General features: G+C 37.3%; 1 protein-coding gene across 5 annotated transcripts in view; it reads right to left on the reverse strand.

Annotated features, from left to right (window-relative positions):
- Positions 1-23,142, reverse strand: part of osbpl8 (oxysterol binding protein-like 8) — a 70,074-nt gene that overhangs the window by 39,275 nt on the left and 7,657 nt on the right. For 4 of the 5 annotated variants that reach the window (XM_084111168.1, XM_084111166.1, XM_084111165.1 and 1 more), the window contains exon 2: positions 13,003-13,093. Coding sequence is in view for 2 of the 5 variants with exons in the window: in XM_084111166.1 (XP_083967292.1) it covers positions 13,003-13,047 (45 nt within the window). In the remaining 3 variants the exon portion in view is untranslated. Of the gene's footprint in view, positions 1-7,453; positions 7,548-13,002; positions 13,094-23,142 lie in introns of those variants that run through there. The other variant, XM_084111169.1, reaches the window with a different exon arrangement.

A 23,142-nucleotide genomic window follows, 5' to 3' on the forward strand; every position in this document is an offset into this window, starting at 1 on the left:
AATTCATATGGATTAGTTTTATGATCTTTTTATGAACGTTTTTCGAAGCATCAAAGTGGTAGTTGTGTAGGCTGTCAATGGAGGGAAAGAAATCTCTCAATTTCATCAAAAAGTTCTTCATTTGTGTTCTGAAGATGAGTGAAAGTCTTACGGGTTTGGAACAACATGATGGAGAGTACTAAATGACAGAATTTTCTATTTTGGGTGAACTAACGTTACCTGTTTAATAATTATGCAATTATTATTTTAACCTACTTCAAAATATATAAAAAGAATGAACACCTCAATAAAGTATAAAGTGCTAAAAACAAAACAAATGCCTGCTTGCTTTTTTCCTTTGCAGTACTTGCAGTAGCCTATATTAAGTTACATCAAAAATGAGTTTTTGTCGTCTTCCTGTCCTCAGTGTGGACTGTTTTGGTCGTAACTTCAGTTTATGCACTTGGTCTTTTGGTGGGACATAATTAAAATAAAATTTGGTGGGTTGCTAATAAAATTTTGATACTCATTTGCAACTAGGCCTATTGATAGTGTGCGGGAGTTCATTATTTAGTTTTTTTTTTGCACTTGGTCTTTTGAGATAATGACTATAGCCTAGGCTTCATACTGTGTTGCGTATCTAGCTCACTAAGTGTTTACTTTACTTTTTTATGGTGTAGCGGCCTGTTTACACCTGGTCACTGCATACGTTTTTACTGATCAAAATGATTTCATGCGTTTTTACTGATCAAAACGATTCCATTTACACCTAGTCACATTGTGTGTTTTCGCAAAACTAAATCGGATCTTCTATTCCCGCGTTATATGCAGATTTAATGTAGGCCTAGTTCACGTCACCAAAAGCAACAGATATGACCAGCATTTTATTGATCATCATAAGCTCATTTCAAAATCAGCGATAGGAGAGAGCGACAGCAGCACTGGTAACCATTAGCCTAATATAATTTCGTTTCTTTACTATTAATGAATATGATTGTGTGATGAGCACTGTGCTCGTAATTCGCGGCAGTTTGCGCGTTAGCTTGATGAATGGATCGCTCATCTGTCGTGATGCGTGTTGCAGTAGCGTCATCATATCTAGCTATAACATGACATATAGCCAATAACACGCTCTCACACGTTTATTTTTAGCACTGTTGGGAGGACTCTCTCACTTAAAATCCAGCAGTTCCCGCACATTCCCACACTATTTCAATGATTGGCTCAATGGTTGCGAATCGTCGCTCCCATTTGAATAAAGTTAAGCGCGTCATCAAATGTTCACATCACGCAGTTGCGACCCCGTCCTCTTGCTTGCTTTCCATGTGAAATCAATGCTTCGCTTCATCGCGCTGTTGTCTTCAGTGTATTGAGAACAGCCCGTCACTCGCGCACTGTGCTCGTAAATTATTTTTCAAGTTCGCACATAACTATTTTTAGGCGCAAATGCGAGTGAATTACTCGCACTGTAGAGCCCTGAGTCAGTCAGTATATTCTCAGATTGCAGAACGAACTAAATGCTGACGTAATGCTGACGTTCTCAAGGTTTCTCCGGACACATATTTAGTTCTCCTGTGGTGCCGGTCTGATGCAAAATTATGGTAATGACACTCGATTCTGTCTGGAGGAATGAATCAATGCAATTGCTCATCACCAGCACCACATGGAGTCTGTTTACTCCCTCTTCAGCACTAAATATGAGAGAAAAATCAACATAATTCTGCTAAATGAATTTACATATGGTCAAACAGAGCTGAACATATGATCAAATTAGGAAAGATATACAACGAACATGCAAGGCCCAAACATGGTGCAAATGATCCTCCAAATAGCATCCAGCACATCGATCCGATCAATCCGTGCATCAGCCGGTTTCCTTTTGAGCTTCCTCAAGCTTTGCCTTTGACTCATTCAAAGTCAATATACTCACATAGTGGGCATAATGAATGACCTAAACATAAACACACACACATGCCAATACACTGATAACTCCTAAAAATCAGCTAATTGGATTAACCTGTTTACATACAAACCTATAACCTGGCAACGCAAGTAAACCACGTTTACAATACTTTTATATATATATAAAAAAAATGATATGTATATATATACTGACGTCAAATAGTCATCATTCTTGTATCAGACTCATGAGTATTTCATTTGTTATGTGAGATGTGATGTTCAATAAATAAGCAGTATTTTGACTGTACCACGTGATGAGAACATATTTCTATAATTGCTTGCGTCAACATAGAGTCGGAGTTTGCGATATATTTCCTCCTCCAGTTCCACAAACGCTCGCTCTGTCTGGATGCACTTAAATTAGCAGCAAGGTTGGTTTTCTGTAACGTATCACACATGCGCACTTCAATAAACCAACAGAATTCTGGTTGAGTTAGTTAGTAGTGTGTTAAAGGGTTAGTTCACTTTCAAAAAAAATGTTGCGGATAATTTACTCACCCCGATGTCAACCAAGATATCCAAGTCTTTCTTTCATTAGTCGAAAAGAAATTAAGGTTTTTGAGGAGAACGTTCCAGGATTTTTCTCCATATAATGGACTTCAATGGCAACCAACTATTCCAATGTTCAAAGAAGGTTCAAAGTCTCAAAATGATCCAAGTCGAGAAATAAGGGTCTTTTTATTTTATTTGATTATTATTTAAAAAAAAATTCGTGACCTTTCCAACGTGATGATGTAATACTTGGCGCATCTCAGAGATGGTACAAGACTGGAATTTGTGATTAAAAAGTGTATAATTGTTTGTTTGTTTTTTAGAAAATGACGATCGTTTCGCTAGATAAGACCCTTATTTCTCGACTGGGATCGTGTCGAGACTTTGAAGCTGCATTGAGACGGACATTTGAACCTTCTTTGAACATTGGAATAGTTGGTTGCCATTGAAGTCCATTATATGGAGAAAAATCCTGGAACGTTCTCCTCAAAACCCTTAATTTCTTTTCGAATGAAGAAAGAAAGACATGGATATCTTGGATGACATCGGGGTGAGTAAATTATAGTGAATTAATCCTTTAAACTGGCGGTTATGGTAAGGGGCGGGACATTTCCCAAACACGCTCGAAGCACTTGACCAATCACAACACACTGCTCCAGCCGACCAATCAGAGCACATTGTGCTTTTCAGAAGGAGGGGCTTCATAGAGACAGGAACTAAACAGAGCGTTACTGACAGACTGGGAAGAGAGGAGCTGCAACAATTTTACATTAAAGCATGAAAACCTTTTCCAGCAGAGCCCAAAAACAAAATCAAGACTTAGTGCATAAATGGTCCCCTTTAAGCCATTTATGATGACCTTACTCTGATAAAGATGATTTATTTTTACACGACCACATGCATTGTCTTATTATTAAGCATACTCAGGTTAAGAACATGCATGTAAACATGCATAATAGATGTTATTTAACTAAATACAGTAAGAGGAGTATTTTGTAATTCAAGGTGCATGATGTGACTGACTAAGAAAGAATATTTCACAGATGCACATTTTTTGCACACTGATTAATCTAAAGGTGCTTTCGGCACTCGGCTCAGCGGTCTTGTTTAAAGTTTAACTATGTTTCATACCCCAGCTGCCAACATTTTGTGAAACCACCTTGATTTACAGTCCCGTAAACGACTGTTTAAGCATCTTCTGGATGAGTCAAGCGGCCTGCGAAACAAAGACGACAGCTGATGTTTTAAACCCTCAGCGTTCGGGTGTTTTCCAGCAAATCCACAGGGAGATTAATGTGAAACACTCAAGAGCATTCGACGTCCGCTTGCCTGCACAAACACACGTGGATTTCATCAGCAGTCACAGTCGACGGGCCGATACGTGATTCCTGCTGGATCAGCACTGTCATGACCTTAACACCAAGTCACTAAAAAACAACAAGAAAAACCCCACAGAAGCATCGACAGCCAGAGCAGAAGATTTCTGAAACACCTAGAAAGAGTCGTCGCTCATCCGGAGGCGGTACAGTCGGTCCTGAGGGCACAATTACAGAGAAATAAAGCACTCACAAAAGCTTTTAGGAATGTGCAAAACTCTTTTCAGTCGTTCAGGCAAACCACAGACTGGATGATTTTATGGATGAATATATGTATTGCACATTCTTTTTGGTCTTCTGAAAGTCATGGATAATTAGGCTGTTCATTCACGACGTGCATTCAAAAATAGCTTTAAGGAATACTTGTAACTAGACTCAATCTTAAAAGCAAAATGATTGCGACAGGACAAAAACTGCACAGAAATCAGACATAAATTGAATTCTAGATACAGGGGATTATACTCATTGTTTACGGGACTGACACACAATCAAAGTCTATTGGTTTAAAGTTGTGGTTGAATTGAGTTGCATATTTGGTTTGGTCTTGAAGTCATCCCATTATCATTACTTCTTACATTTAGCTGTTTTTAACATGCTAACTTTTGCTGCCAGAACATTTTTAGTCCATCTTTCTGTATATTCTCCACAGTTTCTGTTGATCCAACTGTATTATTCTTTCTGAATAATTATTATATGTTAAGAGATTAAATTTTTGGGTTGTTGTGCAAGGAAAAACATAGCAAATTATGTGTAAAATGATATTTATATGGCCAGGCAAGAGACTTGGTTAAAAGGGTGTAAGTGGTATGCGATAATAGCCAAAACTCACTTTTGTTGAAACCTGCCTTTCAACAAATCATGTTACACAACTTGGCAAATGGTAATGCATTTCACTTCATTAATATTCATGAGCTGCTGATCTTTATTCATGCTCCTGCTTGCTTGCTTATAAATGCATTTCCTGTTCGTTAGATAAGTAATAATCCAGTAATCGTGTAAACAAACTGAGGGATGCACTACAATTATTGTCTACAGCCATTGACAGCATTATATAAATGCTGAAAATACTTATTTAGTGTTTATGTTTAGACTCTTTCACAGTCAAAAACTCTCCTATTGCATAAGCAAATAAGCGTTTGGGTAACAAGAATGCTAAAAGAGAAAGAAAACACATATTGGTGTATACAGTATCAATCTATCACTGGGATGCTTTCAAGCGCTTCTCATTGGCTGGTAATGGGTCGGGATCCCTGTTGTTTTGGTCCAGGGATGGATCCTATTACCTCTGCCGTGTTCTCGCTGATCTCCAGTCAGCCTTAATATTGACCGCTGGCCCATTTCAGATGGTGGGACAATTTTTAGCTCCAAATCTCCTTTAAATTGTGTTCTGTTTGACAGAACATTGTGGAGACAGAGTGTGGTAATGTCTCTAAAGCACTTTCCATCTATTTCAGGGGAGTGAAGATGTCAGTGAAGTCTGGGAAGGCAAACGCATCTGATCGGCTAATGCTGTCAGTCAGCTGGTGGGAGAGGAGTCAGCAAACACTTGCTAATGACAGACGTTTAACATCACGCGCAGCTGACGTGGATGAGGTTCATCTGACAACCGCAGAAGATGCCAAAAGATGAGATGCCAAGAAAAGAGGAATGGAAGAGAGGTGTAGTTTTACTGGCAAAGAAACAGAGCAATAAAAACAAACAGGAGGACAAATACTGACGGAAAATAAACAAATCTTGTTTTGCATTTAAAATGACCCGAGAGTGAGAGCACTAGAAACAGTGTTCACATGCTTATGATGAAACAAATGACACAAACTCTCAAATAAATGAAATAATGGATAATATCTAGTAAAGAATAAAACATTTAGAAACATGTATGTGTATTTTATAGGGATGCACCGAAATGAAAATTCTTGGCCGAAACCGAAAAAGAGGAAACCAAGGCCGAAAACCGAAAACCGAAACACCGAAAGAAATTATGCCAATTATTGTTAGTACCATTGCATTTATGGCTATGACTGTGTACTAAGTTTACTAAAATCAAGGCATTGCAATTGCATAAATTAATATTAAAGTTTCAAAGAATAAATCCATTAAAATTTTATGCAAATATTTATTTAGCATTTGCAAAGTATAAAATTAAATGTTTAACTTGACCCCACTCATGTGTACATTAAATAATAATGTAAAAGCCTACTGGCCTGGAGAAAGGTTTAAAAATGAAATGTTCTCTCATAAAAACAAAGTGCATTTAGGTCAATACTGCCATAGCCCAAAATAATATCTGCAGTTATATGCTCATGGACGTGAGTTGCAAAAACCATAAACAGCTCAGGTAAACCTCTGAGAAATGACGGCTGCTCTGCACACACACGCAAAGGTCTCTCGCTCCCTCTCTCTGCCGCGCGCGCTACGTATGCGCGCTCATGCTCGCTCGCGATTCCGGGAGATTTAAACTAATTTGCGGGCATTAGGGAGCCGGTATCAATACGCGGGAGACTCCCGGAACTTCCGGAAGACTTGGGATGTCTGTGTTTTGAAAATCGCTGTCCGTGGGTCACTCTTAGATATATTTAAATACGTCCACACCGCAGATATGTAATGTTGCTTCAGACAAGCACGTGCAGGTCGCGGTGTCTGCTGTTTGCGTCATCACAACATTTCGGCCGTATTGTTTCGGTGATAAAAGTCTTTCGGTGGCCGAATATTCGGTGCATCCCTAGTATTTTACTCTATAATTCTATAGTAAAAAACAAAATTTAATAAATCCTTTCTAAAAAATAATGCATAAAATAGTCTGAATTCTCAAATATATATTTGAATGTTTGATAACTGAATGTCATTGTTTTATATATGAGAATATATACATATTTTAAATAGAATTATAAAGATATAATATTATTATAAATATTAAGATTTAAGAATTCAATGTTTTGTTAAATATATTTTGTGTTAATATATAACTTTTTTTTATACGTTTGAGAATTATATTAATAAAATAACAAATTATATGTTAGATTGTAGTGAAAGGTAAATCAGAATTTTCATATATTTTTTGGCCATCATGTCAAACACCATTTCGAAAAACATTTTCTTCATAAATGTACAAATCTAGTTTTCTATTGTTTTATTAACACACAGGCGGTGAGACCGGGTCACGCATGACACGGGACTTTCCATATAGATGATGTCCTGATATGGACACAGACGCACACATTCCCAGAGGCCTGCGTTCTGAACAGTACGGTCATGCTTTGGCCAACCATCCGCAGACAAACCACTCGCACAGATTACCCAGCAGCTGTCTCGTGTCCAGAATTCACAACACACACACAAACACACACACACACACACAATGCAAATGCTGTTACTCCAGCATCTAAAGTTGCAACATTACCAGAGCCCACAGATTACCAGAGTTCAGTAACTGTTCAGAAAGAACAAAAATATGAATCACACAATCTGCACGTCTACAGCCCAACAAAATCATACAAGATCATTCAAGAGCATACATCATACTCATCACACACTCATACACCAGTGCAAGACTCAGGATCAACACAGAACGCCGCCTACACCCAGCGATCCATCATCCGTCTGGATGTATCATGAGAGCAACAGAGAGAAACGGAGCCCTATCCTACCGTTAGCAAGCCAGAGCCGTCTGCGCAGACACAGAGATCATACAAACACACACTGTGTGTGCCGGACAACACACTCGCGCTGTACTGATCTACTCTTTCCCACACACTCCTTCATCTCAGACGCTGCTCCTCCCTGTTTCTCTTCCCTCTGTTGATCATTAAATGATCGTCTGTTTGCTCAACGTTTCTCACGACTGGACAGTCAGTGAACTGGACACAATGAAAACTTACACACACACACACACACACACACACACACACACACACACACACACACACACACACACACACACACACACACACACACACACACACACACACACACACACAAACTGATGTTTACATGACATGCAGGTAAAAAAAAAAAAAAGTATTCTTTTTAGGAAGCGTTTTATTTTGATTATGATTTACTTAATTATTAGTTACTTTATGGAACCCCAAAGAAACTGAATAAAACTTGCATTCATAGAAAAGCAAAAAACATTATTAACTAATAATTTCTGTAAGGTCAGTAAGTTAATACTTCAATTCAGCAAGGATGCGTTAAATTGATTAAAAGTGATAGTAAAGGCATTTTTTTTAATGTTACAAAGGATTTCCATTTCAAATAAATGCTGTTCTTTTGAACTTTTGAATAATAATTAAAAAAATCGAATCATGTTTCAAGGTTTCCACAAAGATATGAAGCAGCAAAACTAATTCATATTAGAATGATTTCTGAAGGATCATGTGACACTGAAGACTGGAGTAATGATGCTGAAAACTCAGCTTTGATCACAGGAATAAATTACAATTTAAAATTTTACTGTATTTTTATTTTTTTAATCAAATAAACGCAGCTTTGGTGAGAAAAAAAGACTTCTTTCATAAACATAAAAAGAGAGATCCAAAACTTGAGAACTGTATAGTGTCTGAATGGTTTCTTTATGACAGTGTTGTTTATGTTCTGCACACAGACACACACAGTTCACCTAAAACAACTTATTTTAACGTGTTCTCGTCGACCACGTTCACTTAGACGGCATTCATTCAAACTTTCCCAAAAAGCTTCTTATATTTATAAACCACCCTGAATATGCATAAGTTGACATGTGGATAATTGCACCAACCCATCATGACTCATTTTCCATGATCTGACTATTAATAATTCATCTTTCATTCATTCATCCATTTTAAAACGAGCTTCATGAGGCCATTACAGAAAATACAGAATATAAAAACTCAAGTCACTTCACAATGTGATTAAAGACTATGGCGTTACTTTACAAGTGAAACTCGAAAAATTTGAATATCATGCAAAAGTTCATGTATTTCAGTAATTCAAATTAAAAGGTGAAACTAATATATTTAGTATATATATATAACTACATATGCATGATTATATTTTCAGAGGGCCGACATTTCTTTATTTAAACAGGGGTGCAAACACATGTATGGTCAAAAAAGAGAGAGGTAATCGAAGCCCTCGTCCCGCGGCAAATATCCAGATACTACATTGCCACCATCCCCAACCCACCCCTATAGGCACATAGAGTCAAATGAAATTTAGAAAAACTATCTTGCACTTCTTCTTCTTGCTTTACTGCTACTTCCTGAAAACAATTTCACCTGATGATTTGAATAGCTCTTTTTGTAAAGAATTAATAATTCTAGGATGATTGGGGTAATTGTGTAGGGTAGGCCTAGTGCATTTGCATAAAAACTAATAAACAAAATACAAATATAAATACAATAAAACACAAATACACGAGAAATAAAGCAGTGCTTTATGTTTTTCAGGTAAATTAACTGTATTAAGTATTAATACAGTTTATCTTTTGACAAAACGTGATTTTTCTCTTTCTCTTTTGTTGTTTGATTAACTTTGGTGACACAAACAGCTGCAGGTATATTGGGTGCTGTCTCTTTAAGACGAATGCACGTATCTAATACCAGTACCATCCGTTTTATTTTGACTGCGTTTACGGGGAAACTCGTTGAGACGGACACTGGCTTATTTTTTCGTGCACATGTCTGTTCAAACACAAATAGATAAGAAAGAAAAGGGAATTCGGTGTTCACGAACTTCACGTGCTGTCTGCGACTGCGTGGCTCTGTGCGCCGACAGACCATCTACATTTGGATGTTAAACATAATATATATAGCCTGATACAGCAAAGACAACGTCGGTTGTTTTAAGGTCAAAATAGGCTACAGAATATTTCGTTCTGTAGGCCTATTGACAGGGGCAATATTTGAAAATCGATAATTAGGCCTATTTTTTAAATTACAATTATATATGCATTTGTCAAAAACCGAGAGACTTTCAAGCATCAAAATGTAATTTATTAATATGTTTTTGCGCCTTCTATTTTGTCTGAAAACTTCCAACACTCTTGCGTGTCGCGTGAAAAATAGGCGTCGGTTGCGGTTCTATTTCTAGCACGCGGTTTCGGCGCGGCTCGAGAAGTGTGTGTGTCACGCAGTGTTCTGATTCGCTTATTTCCTATTTACTTGTTGGTGGACGCAATCCAGAATTACTGTTGGTTAAATTATAATCAGACCCTCTCAAACCACCCCCCCCCTCCTTAAAAAAAAAATCTTCGGATCTGCACGATTCACACAAGTCACCCAAACTGACGTGAAAAAAGCGGGAGGCGCCGAAAAGCGCGCTGTTTGCACCCCTGTTTAAAATCCTTTTTTTAAATTGATTTCATGTAATATTCTAATTTTCTGAGATTTTGAATTTGGGGTTTTCATAAGCTGTAAGCCATAATCATCAAAATTATAACTTTTGCACGATATTCTAATTTAATATACAGAGTTTCACCTGTATATAATAATCAGTAAAAACGAGGCTCATTAGTAAAATAATATGACGATGTTGACAAACTATAAATAGCGGAAGTGTCAGAGCAAAATATAGATGATGTTCTGAACTTCAGTAGAAGTAATTACTCACAATATGCTAATAAAAACGAATTAATTTACATAAACATGAGTCTATGAGTCAGGTCACGATGAGCAAACATTTTATTTTCTCAGACATAGCTGAATATCTAAATCAAACATCTCCACTGGTGTTTGTGCATCTCGAAACATCCCGTTGGTGGCCTCCTACGTCTGACATCTACTCTCAGATATGAGACGCTCATCTGCCGAAGACAGGAAACCAGTGGCAGAGGTTTCCTGCCAAACACAGAGTCGTTGTCTTCCTCCATCTGATGTAAAATTATCACCAGCGTCATCCTGCGTTTCCTTATCAGTGCGCATATATAAACACATCAGACGAGGTCACGGGGTCACTCTGATGACTATTTGACAGTTCAAACTTCATTAAAAGTATTTGATTGTGTTTCACATACTTTTGAATGTCAACAAACATACATAAAAAGTTAATTAAATAAAACCCTGAATATTTTTTGAGGTAAAGAAGTAAATGTTCATACAGTCACTTCGACACACCAGGTTGTGAATATAGGAAGAAGTCTCACACACAAACTGAGCTCCAGTGCATCTTGGGATAGCGCTCAGACCGAAAGTATGACAAACGATCCTGTAAATAAGGTCTGGCTCTCGGGTCAAGGTTTACTGGTTTTTCCAGCAGATGTCATAAAGTAGCTGTAATTTTACATCCCTCCAAACTTTACAGCTCATCGTGTCTCTCTCCGTTCAGATGATTCAGAGAGGAGGAGTGTGAGATTTATAACTCAAAGCATTGGAGTAATAACGCCAGTCGATTCTTATTTTCAAACCAATTTAGGCGTCATGGCTGATCAATCATTGTGTGCCCATTAACAGCAAAGAAGAGAATCGAGGACTGGAATGACAATAAAACTGAAAACGTAAAAAAATAAGGGTGAATCTCACAACAATAAAAGCCCAAGTTATTTTTCACCCCCAAAATCAAAAGCAATTTTTGTTTTGTTGAAATTATACTCTAAAATCTAAAAGAAAATGAATCCTACTTCTAGGATCATGAGCGTTTTTGCATAATATTATTATTAAATACATTATTTCCTCCCCAAATTCTAATTACCATAATGTGTTACCATTACTGCAATATTATATTATATTAAATGAAAGGTACAATTGAAAGTTTTTTATTTATTTATGCAACATTTAATTATTTTTAAATGTATCAGGACAGAAAAAAGATATATTTTTATTACAGTAGAAATATGATGCATGTCATTTCATTTACATTTGTACAACGCAGATTATTCATTTATATTAACAATGTTATTATTAATAATATTTTTTTTTGGTGATATTCACCCATAAACCAAAACTACAGTGTATTCTTCATCCAGATGTATGAGGGGTTGTTGAGACACTTCAGAAGCCAATGCACTGCAATTAATTAGCTAATACCCCGATGCTGATGCTTCTGTGAATGAATGAATGGTGTGCGATGGTGCAATTACAACCCATTTACAAGGAACTAAAAGCCAAAATTGTCTGGCACACAGTGACTTCCTTCTCTGCCGCTTCAGAGAGCTGAAGATCTGATCTCAAAGTGGACACTAAACCTTTATGTATTTTCTGACACGTGTGAAACAAATAGAGACGGAGGATTATAAACCACACTTTACCGAAATTAACAATAAACAAACAACCCTCACAGCTCTTGTTCCTATAAACGGCTTTAATGGCTCATGAATAAAGTAACAGCATCTCCTCCTCAACAGACATTTATTTAGGTTAATGAAAGTGACAGAAAGCGCTTCTGTGTATGTGGCTCACAGGTGCATGGTGGGTAACACCTGAGGCTTGTGTGTGAAACGATTCACTGGTAGTTTGTACACTAGCAAAACAGCCAGAAATGCAATACAAACACTTTCAAATGCTCAATAGTGAACATTTAATGTGCTTCTCTTTTTTTTTTCCGGACACATGCATTGTGACTTTATTTTTATGACAATAAAAAATGTTAGCTCTGGATTCTTATTATCGCAATTAATTTTTATGTCAGGCATTTTAGATTTGATCTTTTATCTAAAGTGTTTCTCATTCCTTTAACAGTATTTTTTGTACTGAAACTGGAAACAATCTTTGAAAATTAATTAGCATGCATTAAAGGCAGTGCAACAAATTCTACCATAAATTGCTTCTCTTAATTGAAATATTAATAAAAAAATAAAGATATATATATATATATATATATATATATATATAAAATTGCAATATAATCATTATAGGTAAAGACAAATAATTCAGGAAAACGAAAAAAGGGCTTAAAATGTCTTAATCATCATGAAATTAATCTCACAACGCAAAAAAAAAAAAAAAAACAGGGTTATACATGTTATTAAATCTATTATTTTGGGGCAGTAAGAAGCATCCCAGCATGCATTAGTTATTTGTACTATTCATTATTCACAGGCTCGCTCTCAAACACTGACAGCTGAGGAGCATTTCTGTCTTTTGTAGTCGCTAATGGGAGAGAAAGTGTGGTGTGGAGTTTGGCGTCAGCAGCATTAGCTTTGTTCTTGTCATTGTGAAGGCCGATACATGCTCGTGTGAGCTCTAATGGCTCATTATATTCACATCATTATATTCACACTCACCTGAGCTCTCTCAGGATCACCCTGAGACTCGGCACAAGACTCCATGTTTCTCCAGAGAGCGCCGGTCAACGCTGTTCACAGATCTGCATGTCTGCGGAGACACAAACAGATTCACTTCAGACAAGTACATTACGATGCATGTTTATGCTAGGCTAGCCAAGCAGCTTAATCATAATTAAAGGAATAGTTCAGCCAAAAATTACAATTATTATTAAAGAATTGCACACTTGCACTGCGTTCGAAATCGAATACTTCCCTACTATTTAGTATGCGAAAATAGTATTCACACAGTAGGTGAACAGTATCTGAATGACCTTATACTTGAAGTGTGCATTCGATGAACACTTTACTATCCCATGAGGGCACGGGAAAGGGTTTTGTGAATGGCAATGAAGCAACAGTGCGAGTGACAACATGGCGGATGCAGTACGTCTGAATTTACACACATTCATACTATATAGAAGTAGAACATGTTTATTAACGTCAACAAAGTAAGTTTCAAACCAAATGTAGCACCTAATATATCCAGTATGTGATATTAGAAACAGGGTTAGAGAGGAAAAGACCATCAGACTGGCATTTAAAGCAACCAACCACAGTTTGTATAGCAAAATTCCTCTATTTTCTCACATATTTGCTAGACTGTAGACATTTTTTGAAAGTTATCATTAGTTTATCAGGACATTTCATGACAATATCTGACGCAGACAGCTCTTATTTGAAGCGCAAACATCGATGGCTCTCAGATAATTTGCTGGGCTCTTTATCTCGGCTACAACGCCGTCAGGTGCCACAAGAGCAACGAGCAGCACAAGAGTCCTCAGGTGCCACACAGACCCGGATTCAACGCATGGCCTGTCAACTGCTCAGACCAAACTTTCACAAGCGGAAACTTTTGATCTATAATTAGCAAAGTAGGTCATGAAGGGGAAAAAACGATGGAGAGAAAGCAGAAGCGGTCCAGGAGGCCTCGTAGACTGTGAAACTGTAACAGTGTGACGTGATGCGGCTCAATTTACACCCTTAAACTGACCTGACGTCCTTGCCTTTTTATTGTGCGCATATACTAATGGTCAAAAGTTTGGAATAATTAACATTTTTGATGTTTTGAAAGAAGTCTCTTATGCTCACCAAGGCATTTATATAATCAAAAACAAATCCGGTTTCCACAAAAATATTAAGCAACATAACTTTGACAATAAGGGACATTATTCATAACTAGGCACCAATAATAATTAATAATAACTGAGCAGCAAATCTGCATTTTAGAATGATTTCTGAAGGATCATGTGACACTGAAGACTGGAGGAATGATGTTGAAAATTCATCTTAAATTAGGAATAAATTCAGGAATATTTAATATACATAAAAATAAAAAACAGTTCTTTTAATTTATAATAATATTACGCAACATTTTTTTTTTTCAATTTCATTTTTGATCAAATAAATGCAGTTTTGGTGAGCATACGAGACTGATGTTTCAAAAACACAAAAATATTAAATATTTCACCAGTTTGTCAACTCTTCCCCATTCCTGTCTCAGACAAAGATGTACAATAGTTTGAGAGTCACAGCTTACTGACTAGTCAACACAATGTGTGTGTGACTTCTAGAGAGGCCTTGTCAAATTAACACTCCGCTGCGGGATGCAAAACCTCAACCAGAAAGTGGTAGACAACTGTTCTTCTGAACCAACATTCATGCCTCTTCAATCTGAATATGAACAACAACTGCTGGGAAATATCCAGAGCCTGTGGCTGAAACACATCGGCTGGAGATAATGGTCCGCACACACACACGCACACACACTGCAGACCAAAGGGAATAGAAACAGTTGCAGGCGCGACTTCAAAGGAAACTTCAATGCGTTTTGTGAAACACAAAGCCGGTGCAGGTGAAAGGCTGTGGAGGGATGCGCTGGTCTGAGAACAGTGAAGTCCAGCTACAAGCAGCAGAGAGGAATATTTAGCTCTCTAAACGCCCCTCTGTTTATTTAACACCTATTCTGGCCTGTTAGCATGCTAATTTCAGTCACCGAAAGCACAAACCTTCAGATTTTCTTATGCATATAGGCTGGGTAATATCGATAAAATTCAATATTGAATACATGCATTTGCTCTGAAATGGCACAAATAAATAAATAAATAAAGGAACCCATATTGATCAAACAGTCACTGTAGTAAATTCACTTCAAAATGTTAAATTGTAAAATACAATAAAATGCAGTTACAAAAATAATCAGACGTTTTTCAAAAATTGACCAAGGAAGAATATTTAGCCTAATTTGTTATTTTCTTAATTTAAATGCACCAATATAACAATCTATAGCAAAATAGCAATATCTACCTATAAAAATAAAAAACAATGCCACCATGAGATCAAAACAAACTGATTCCCTAAAATGGATCAAACCTCCCAAATCATATATTAGAGACACTATTAAAATATCTCTCGTCTTAACACTCTCTCAAGTCATATCACATTAAAACTGAGTGCTGTTGTTTGACCTTAAAAAGCAGTCTGAAGCACCAAGTGGACGAAGAACAGTCCCCGAAGGCTGTTTCTTCTTATTGATCCCTCAATGCAATTTTCCAAGGACATTTATTCTTTATTTGAGTTATTGACGTCCTGTCAGGGTGTAGAAACAGTGGCGTATGACAAGAACTAGCCTAGCTGGTTTAGGTCAGTGCCACTCAGTGGTCACCATCAACTCTGAAGATTTTGTATGTTTTCCTTATCAAACACACCTGAATAAACTTGTGAGTAGAGACTCCAAGACCTCAAATGTGTGTATCAGATAAGAGAGACAAGAAAACTGTGTACAAAAAAACGCAAGAATTTAATTTGAGGCCAGAACAAACCACAAAAGAGGAAGAAAGAGGATCAAGAAATGCTAAAACTGGAATATATATTTGCAGAAGTAAAACCACAATGAGGGAGGCGCTGGGTGAAACAAACCAAAAGAGTGCAGAACAACAAACAACGTTGTTTCAAAACCATTCCTTAATTAGCTTTGTGATTTCACACTGAATAATAAAGCAAACATACAAAACCTTTATGCACATTTCCCACAGATGCCTGTAGTGTAAGTCTAGACGTCAGCCTGTGACCGTCAACACTCCCACACTCAATCTGTGTGAACATACGTGACAAACTCTGAGAACTTCATGCGACACGTCGAATCTGTGAGCAGTGTGAGAGAACATGTCCAACCTACTGCCACAGCAGAGCAGTGAAAACATTAGGGTAGACGGTCTAATTTGATTCAACCTGCATGACCCAGTTTCTCTGCATGCTGGAGGGTTTCGTCTTCAACAGCACTAACTCTACAGACGGTTGCTTATGGTTCAGGCCCTGTTTACACCTGGTATTAAGATGCGTTTTTGGTTGATCGGATCAAAAGTAGACGAGAGTCACGTGTTTTAATCCGCCTCTTTTGTCCACTTTCATCCACTTCTGTCCTGATTTCTCCGAGGGGACTCAGGGGAGGGTCTATGTATGGGCCTTTTCAGATCTTTCGATCTAACGGATGAAATAAGCTCCCGCAATTTACATATGAACACGACCGGAGACGACGGGAAAACACACAGAGAGAAGCAGCTTAAAGCCCCTTTCACACAGCGCGTTGATCCCGGGAAATTGCCGTAAAATTGCTAGAGTGCCTTCTGTGTGAACGCAAACACGTCCCGGGATTGATGCCGGGATGGGGACCTAGTAACATAGCCGGGATCAGTCCCGGAACGCACCCTGTGTGAACAAAAGCCAGGACCAATGCCGTAAGGGGTGTGTCGTCGTGATGACGGGAGTTATCACATCTTGACGTCACGTGTTTTTAGGGGATCTTTACGGGATGTGTGTGAATGCACTCAGAGATTCCGGAAAATCACTGGCGATCCCGGGACACATTATCCGTGTATTTTCCAGAATCTCTGTGTAAAAGGGGCTTTAGTTTCTGCTCTGACAGACGCAAGATCAGACGAACACTGTGAGTGTGTGTGTGTTAGAAATCAGGAACGTTGAGAGAACATTGTGCTCTGTGCGTTTTTCATCTTCAAACCAAACTTGGGTCTTCAGCCGACAAAGTGTGTTAGACAAATCCCGTCTGGCTAGAGCTCTTCCTATAATGTTTAGGCATTATGTCAGTAGGCGAAGTTTTGCAGCTGTTTGAACACATTCAACCACATGATCGTTTACACTACGAGAGCAATCCGGTCGAATGCGTTTTCGACAAGCTCTGGAAGTGGTTGAAAGTGGACAAGCTCAAAACGTTTAAGAACCTGTTTATACCTGTATTTAGTGTCGTCCACTTAATGAAAACATTTCTTAATACCAGGTGTAAACAGGGCCATAGTTTTAGAGATGGAGTTATCTCTAAAGATGGAGAATCATCACGGACAATGTCATTAAAGATTATGGCGACTTTTACCTTCAGTAAAAAGTTCAAGAAAAATGACCTCAGGTAATGCTAATCCCGTGCGAATAGACCCGCTGTAAATATGTACATAAATATTCCGTCATTCCCTGTTTAAAAGTAGTTTTCCGTGGTTTTTCAAGTATGGAGATATTTTCCACACATCATTCAGATCAGAAAGAAGATCGAAAGCACTTGTTAGAGGCACGAAACATCTTTTAGCGTTAGGTAAGTGCCTATTACCAACTGTGGTAGATTTTTAATAGATAAAATAGTAAACTGTATATTAAACTAACCATGTCTCTAACATCTAACGTTACTTCTCTTTCAGGCCTAACATGATAACACTTTGAAACACAATGTACTAAAACGTTCTGTCCTGTGTTTTTGAATGCTGTATGTTGTGTTGCCATACCCCTTTTACTTTGGTAGTGTGAGTGTAAAAATAACACATTTGGGAACTGAAACTAGACAGATGACTAAATTTGAACCTTGTGATTAACAATGAAGTAATCATTAAAACAAAGTTTGCTTTACCTGTTAACAGAAGGGTTTGCATATGAAGAACCAATCAAATAGTGGGGAAATTATGTAATGCAGCATGACATTTATGCCATGCCTCCTTATTCTATAAAAACTGTTGTATTCGTGTTAGCTGGTGGGATTCTCATTCTTGGGGGAGATTCTCTGAGAACTGCTCGGGAAGATCTCCTGGCCGTGATTAAAGCATTTAAAGGACATTTGCTAAGGTCTGTTTGTCAATTATTCCTACGCAGGAAGTAAGCTAGTTACGGGAACAGGTATTAGACTCAGCCGCTGTCGATGTGTAGACGCGCTAGAGTTAGGGGTGGAACGGTACATGTATTCGTATTGAACCGAAACGGTACGGGGGTCACGGTTCGGTGCATGAATATACATGGAGAATACACGGTATAAAAATAAATAAAACTCGTGTGCAAATTAATTAATGTAATGCGGAACTACTGTTAAATACGCAGGTTCTTTAGGGACACATAATCTGTAGCTCCGCCTTAGCTCTGAAGCTTCGTGGCTATAATGAACAGGCTGCGAATCTGCGATGTCAAGATTGCAATGCTGGAATATGTTGTGTGTGTGTGTGCGTGCGTACGTGTGTGTGTGAGAGAGAGGCGCGGGCGCGATCGAAAAGTGGAAACATAAAAACATACTGTCATTTTTTGATCATACAGGACATCGTTCAAACTGCAAAGTGTTTACTTATATTTGTGTACACACAACATTGTGCTTGTGTCAAACTGTAAACTCTTTTCAAACTGTACAAACAAACCTACAACTGTTACCCAACCAAAATCACACACCTACTGTTTACAAGCAAAAGATATTTATCCAACCCGATTTAAAAACAGTCTGTGGGTGCCATCTTTTGGACATTCATCATATTGCATTGGTTTTCATTTCTTGTCCTCAAACCGAGCACTAATCTATTTATTTTTAAGTTACACATTCTACATTGATTAAAAAAGAAAATCAAATGTGTTTTTAATGGTAGTATTATTTTATACAGAAATCAATTATTTATAATTCAGATGAGAATAAAGTTAGTGTTAATTAAAATTTTAAGGAAAACAAATATATTAATCTGAAATATAGCAAATTAATTTTAAATTCATTCAGGTACAATTACCAAACATATCTCAAGGTCTTTGTCTTTTTATTAATTTAATTAATAAACTAATTATATAAAACTATTGTCAATGCACTACAAATAAACTGGTTCTATGGTTCCTTTACTTTATTAATAAAACTTATTTAAAAAATACAAGGCTAAAGACATTTATTTTCCTTTGGTGGTACAGCCTGAGACATGCACAGTAAAAAAAATTGCCTACATTTTTATTTTCCCTCCATTGTACCGAAGTCGTACCGAACCGTGATGTCTGAACCGAGGTATGAACCGAACCGTGACTTCTGTGTACCGTTCCACCCCTAGCTAGAGTATAAATATTACAGGCCCAGGTAGGCTTAGGTCAGATGAGATAGGACTTAGTTAGGTTTAGGGAAAAATCCACTACACAACACAATCCAATCAAAAGCTAATTAAATATAGGTTATATGTGTTTGCGCACATGATATCAGGAAGCAACGTAATACACACATGACGACATGAGGGTGACGGCGATGCACAAATTGAGGTACTCTCCCACGTCTGCTAATTTAACTGAATTGGCCATTAATATTACAGACGTCCTGTGGTAAAATAACATTACTCCTTCTACCCTTGTAAAGTTAATCCTGTCCGAATAGGGCTTAACACTCAAAAGTTTAGTCATACTTGACTGAAGTCATTTTTATCATGAACTTTAAAACCTCAGATTGCTTGAAATTAGTTTCAGACATATAGGGTTAAGAGCATCCCGTTACATTCATATGGACAAACATATGCATACGCTCTGAAGTGCAAGATAAGTGATCAAATTCACTCCCAACAACTCACTTCAACAGTGAGTTAAATCCCAATCCACAACAGGAACCAATAACTATATTATTCCACTGAATAAACAACCATAAAAAAAGAAGCTGTGATTAATTTGAGTGCTTGATTACTTTACTGAAAGACAAACTAATAAGTCTCAACTCAACACAATCTCTCTCCATTATTGTGCTGTTCCTCTGTGTGTGTGTGTGTGTGTGGCCCAGGTGGCAGCAGTAGATAAAAGGTGTGTTTTTTCAGTAAAAATATCTTTTTTTCACACGTCTCTTCCCAGACTCCCTCTGAGCTCAAGCAACTCATCTACCCCACCGAGACACTAAACAAACCACCTCGTATCACACACACACACACACACACACACACACACACACACACACACACACACTGTCCCATATGGATTCACACAACCACAGAGGCTCACATGTTCATTTAGATCAGAGCCAGAAATTTTTGCTTAATGAGTCATATTGAGCATAACTGCAGCATTGTTCCTCTAAAAAACACTAATAATGCAATTAAACAGGCTGTTTTTGGCATTTTAAGATTTATATATAAATATATATATAAATGTGTGTGTGTGTATATATGTAAATGTATTATGTGCATCTGATTTATTAATTTACTATATATTTTTAAACTACTATATATAGAATTATATTAAATTTTATTTATTTTATTTTAAGTCATTACATTTTATTATACACAATTATTTTTAATTAAATCTATTATATATATAATTATATAAATGAATGTATTTATTTTATTTATTATTACTAAATATTTTATTAATATTTTTTATTTATTAAATATGTATTATTTAAATTAAATTTATATATATATATATATATATATATATATATATATATATATATATATACACACACACACACACTAAATAAAATTATATATATATATATACACATACATACATACATACATACATACATAACACAATTTACTGCATTTATTATTTTTTTTTAAATAATATTAAAATTAAAATAATAATAAAAATAAAAAACTGTTAGTAACGTTACCGATTTAACAAAGTACAATTACTATACTATACATACAATAGATTTTTCTTTTCTTTTTATGTTTCATATTTTTATATCTTCTATCTAAAGTGATTTACAGCAACGTCCTCCCGTCTTCCTCAAGGCCCCGGTGCGGATGGTCCACGCATGAACCGCCTGAACCTTCCTCTCCTCAGCTCGACGCACCGCTCGCTCACTCCACAGAGCTGATGATGTGCCTGTCAGCACGCCGATGTCACTCTCGTGCTTTCTCATTCTCCTTCTCTTTTCAGCACCAGGCTTAGGCAGATTAGCGGGTCAGATCGGTGTTACTAGGGAGAAGTCTCTGCCCACATCAGAGCGGGTTTCCATGACGTAACCTCATCAGTTAGACACCCTGATGGTTCCCGTGAAACGTTCTTCAAAAAAGACTGTGTTCCCGTCTCCCACCCCTGAAGCACTTATAGAGCACGCAAAACCGCTAAGCCGAGGGGATAAACAAGTGTCGACTAAATCTAATTCAATCTTCTAATGAACAGACCACTAGACATCTGTTATATGACTTTAATTGGCTTAACTTCCTAGACTTTCTAGTGTTTTTGCACCAGGAGACGAGGAGTAACTTCACCCAAAGATTAGGATTTGTACAAAAAAAAAGTGTGTGAGAAGGAGTTATGCACCAAAGTTTAATACTTAGCATTAAATCTTAAAATTTAACAAAAGTAATGCTTGACGGCTACACTTTATTTTAAGGTGTCATTGTTACAGTTTAATTATATATTTAAGTACTGAGTAATATTAAGCAACTACATGTACTTACTATAGGGTTAGGGTAGGATTAGGGTTTGGTTGAGGGTTAGTTGCATGTAATTACGCATAATTTACTGTTATTACTATGGTAAGTACATGTAACAAGGACACTGTAAAATAAAGTGTAACCTGCTTGACTAACAACGAATTAAAAGACAAAAGGGAGGAAGAGGAACTAAAACGTATTGGTCTGAAGTGAGAGAAGCAGATTAAAAGCTTTTTAAAAGTTTCATGCAGCGAAACGAGGCTCTTCAAAATAGTTATTATCGGCATTCAGGTGAACTTCCACGTATGCCAGAAGGCAGAAGTTTGAGATAACAAAAATCACCCGCCCTGACAGACATCCAGCCGGCTTGTGACATCTCCATGTGACATTTTTATGAAATTCATTTAATAATAGAGACGGGAAATGTAATTATGTAATAAGAGCCACACAAAAGCCAAACTGCGTCGTACATCCTTCACCTCCGGGCACCAGCTGCAAATACTCTCAAAGATTTCCCTCCAAATAACAGCCTCTTCATCCTTTAATATTCAATTAGCGAACGTGCACATCTTAAAGTGGCCTGAGCGTGTTTTCAATTAAAGAGAATTTAAACCTCTGCCCAAGGCGAAGCAATAATCTACACAGACTAAAGACAGACGGCGAGAACAACAAGCAACCGTCTGCGTCAAAGTGTCAGTGATGTGTGAAAAGGCCACACAAAACTCGACTATTCAGTGCAGAATAGCAGTCATACCAACCCATCATCAAAACGAGAGTCACACCCAAAGTAAAGCGTTCAGCGCACCACCAGCCTTCTCACTGCTTGATAACATCTGCTCTGTGCACTATTTTTAATGCAACTTCACCATCTATCCTATGTTGTTGTAAAATTCTGGTTTAACTAGAAGTCGAGACCCATTTATTATTAGGGCTGTGCAATTAATCGAAATCGTTATTCGTAATAAGCTCACGATGTGAGAGCATGCATGATTTCTAAACCAAAGAAAGCATGATTTTTACCACCAACCCCCTCTGTGTGCAATCAGGACCAATCACAACGCAGCATGCCTACATCTAGTGCCAGAACAGAACAACAAAACAGAACGTGTTAACCATTATGACAAATTAAATAAATAAATACGTTTAGAAAGCACGGACACAGGGAGATGAATTCAGGGAAGGATACAGACTTGTAAAAAATAAAAATAAAAAATAAAATCAACATCCGCGGGGCCATTCACATACAACGTGTTTTTGTGTTTTTTGTCTTAGTGTGAAGAGCATTTTAAAAATCTAAAGAAACTTTTTCCACTACAAAGAACCTTTTGTGCAGTGCACAGATTTCATGGATATTAATGGTTCTTCATGGAGCCACAGGCCTTGTTTACACCTGGTTTTGAGATGCGTTCTGGTCGATCAGATAGACGAGAGAGACACAATTCCCGTGTTT

Source organism: Abramis brama, assembly GCF_963993115.1.
Source record: "Abramis brama genome assembly, chromosome: 4".
Classification (NCBI taxonomy): domain Eukaryota; kingdom Metazoa; phylum Chordata; class Actinopteri; order Cypriniformes; family Leuciscidae; genus Abramis; species Abramis brama.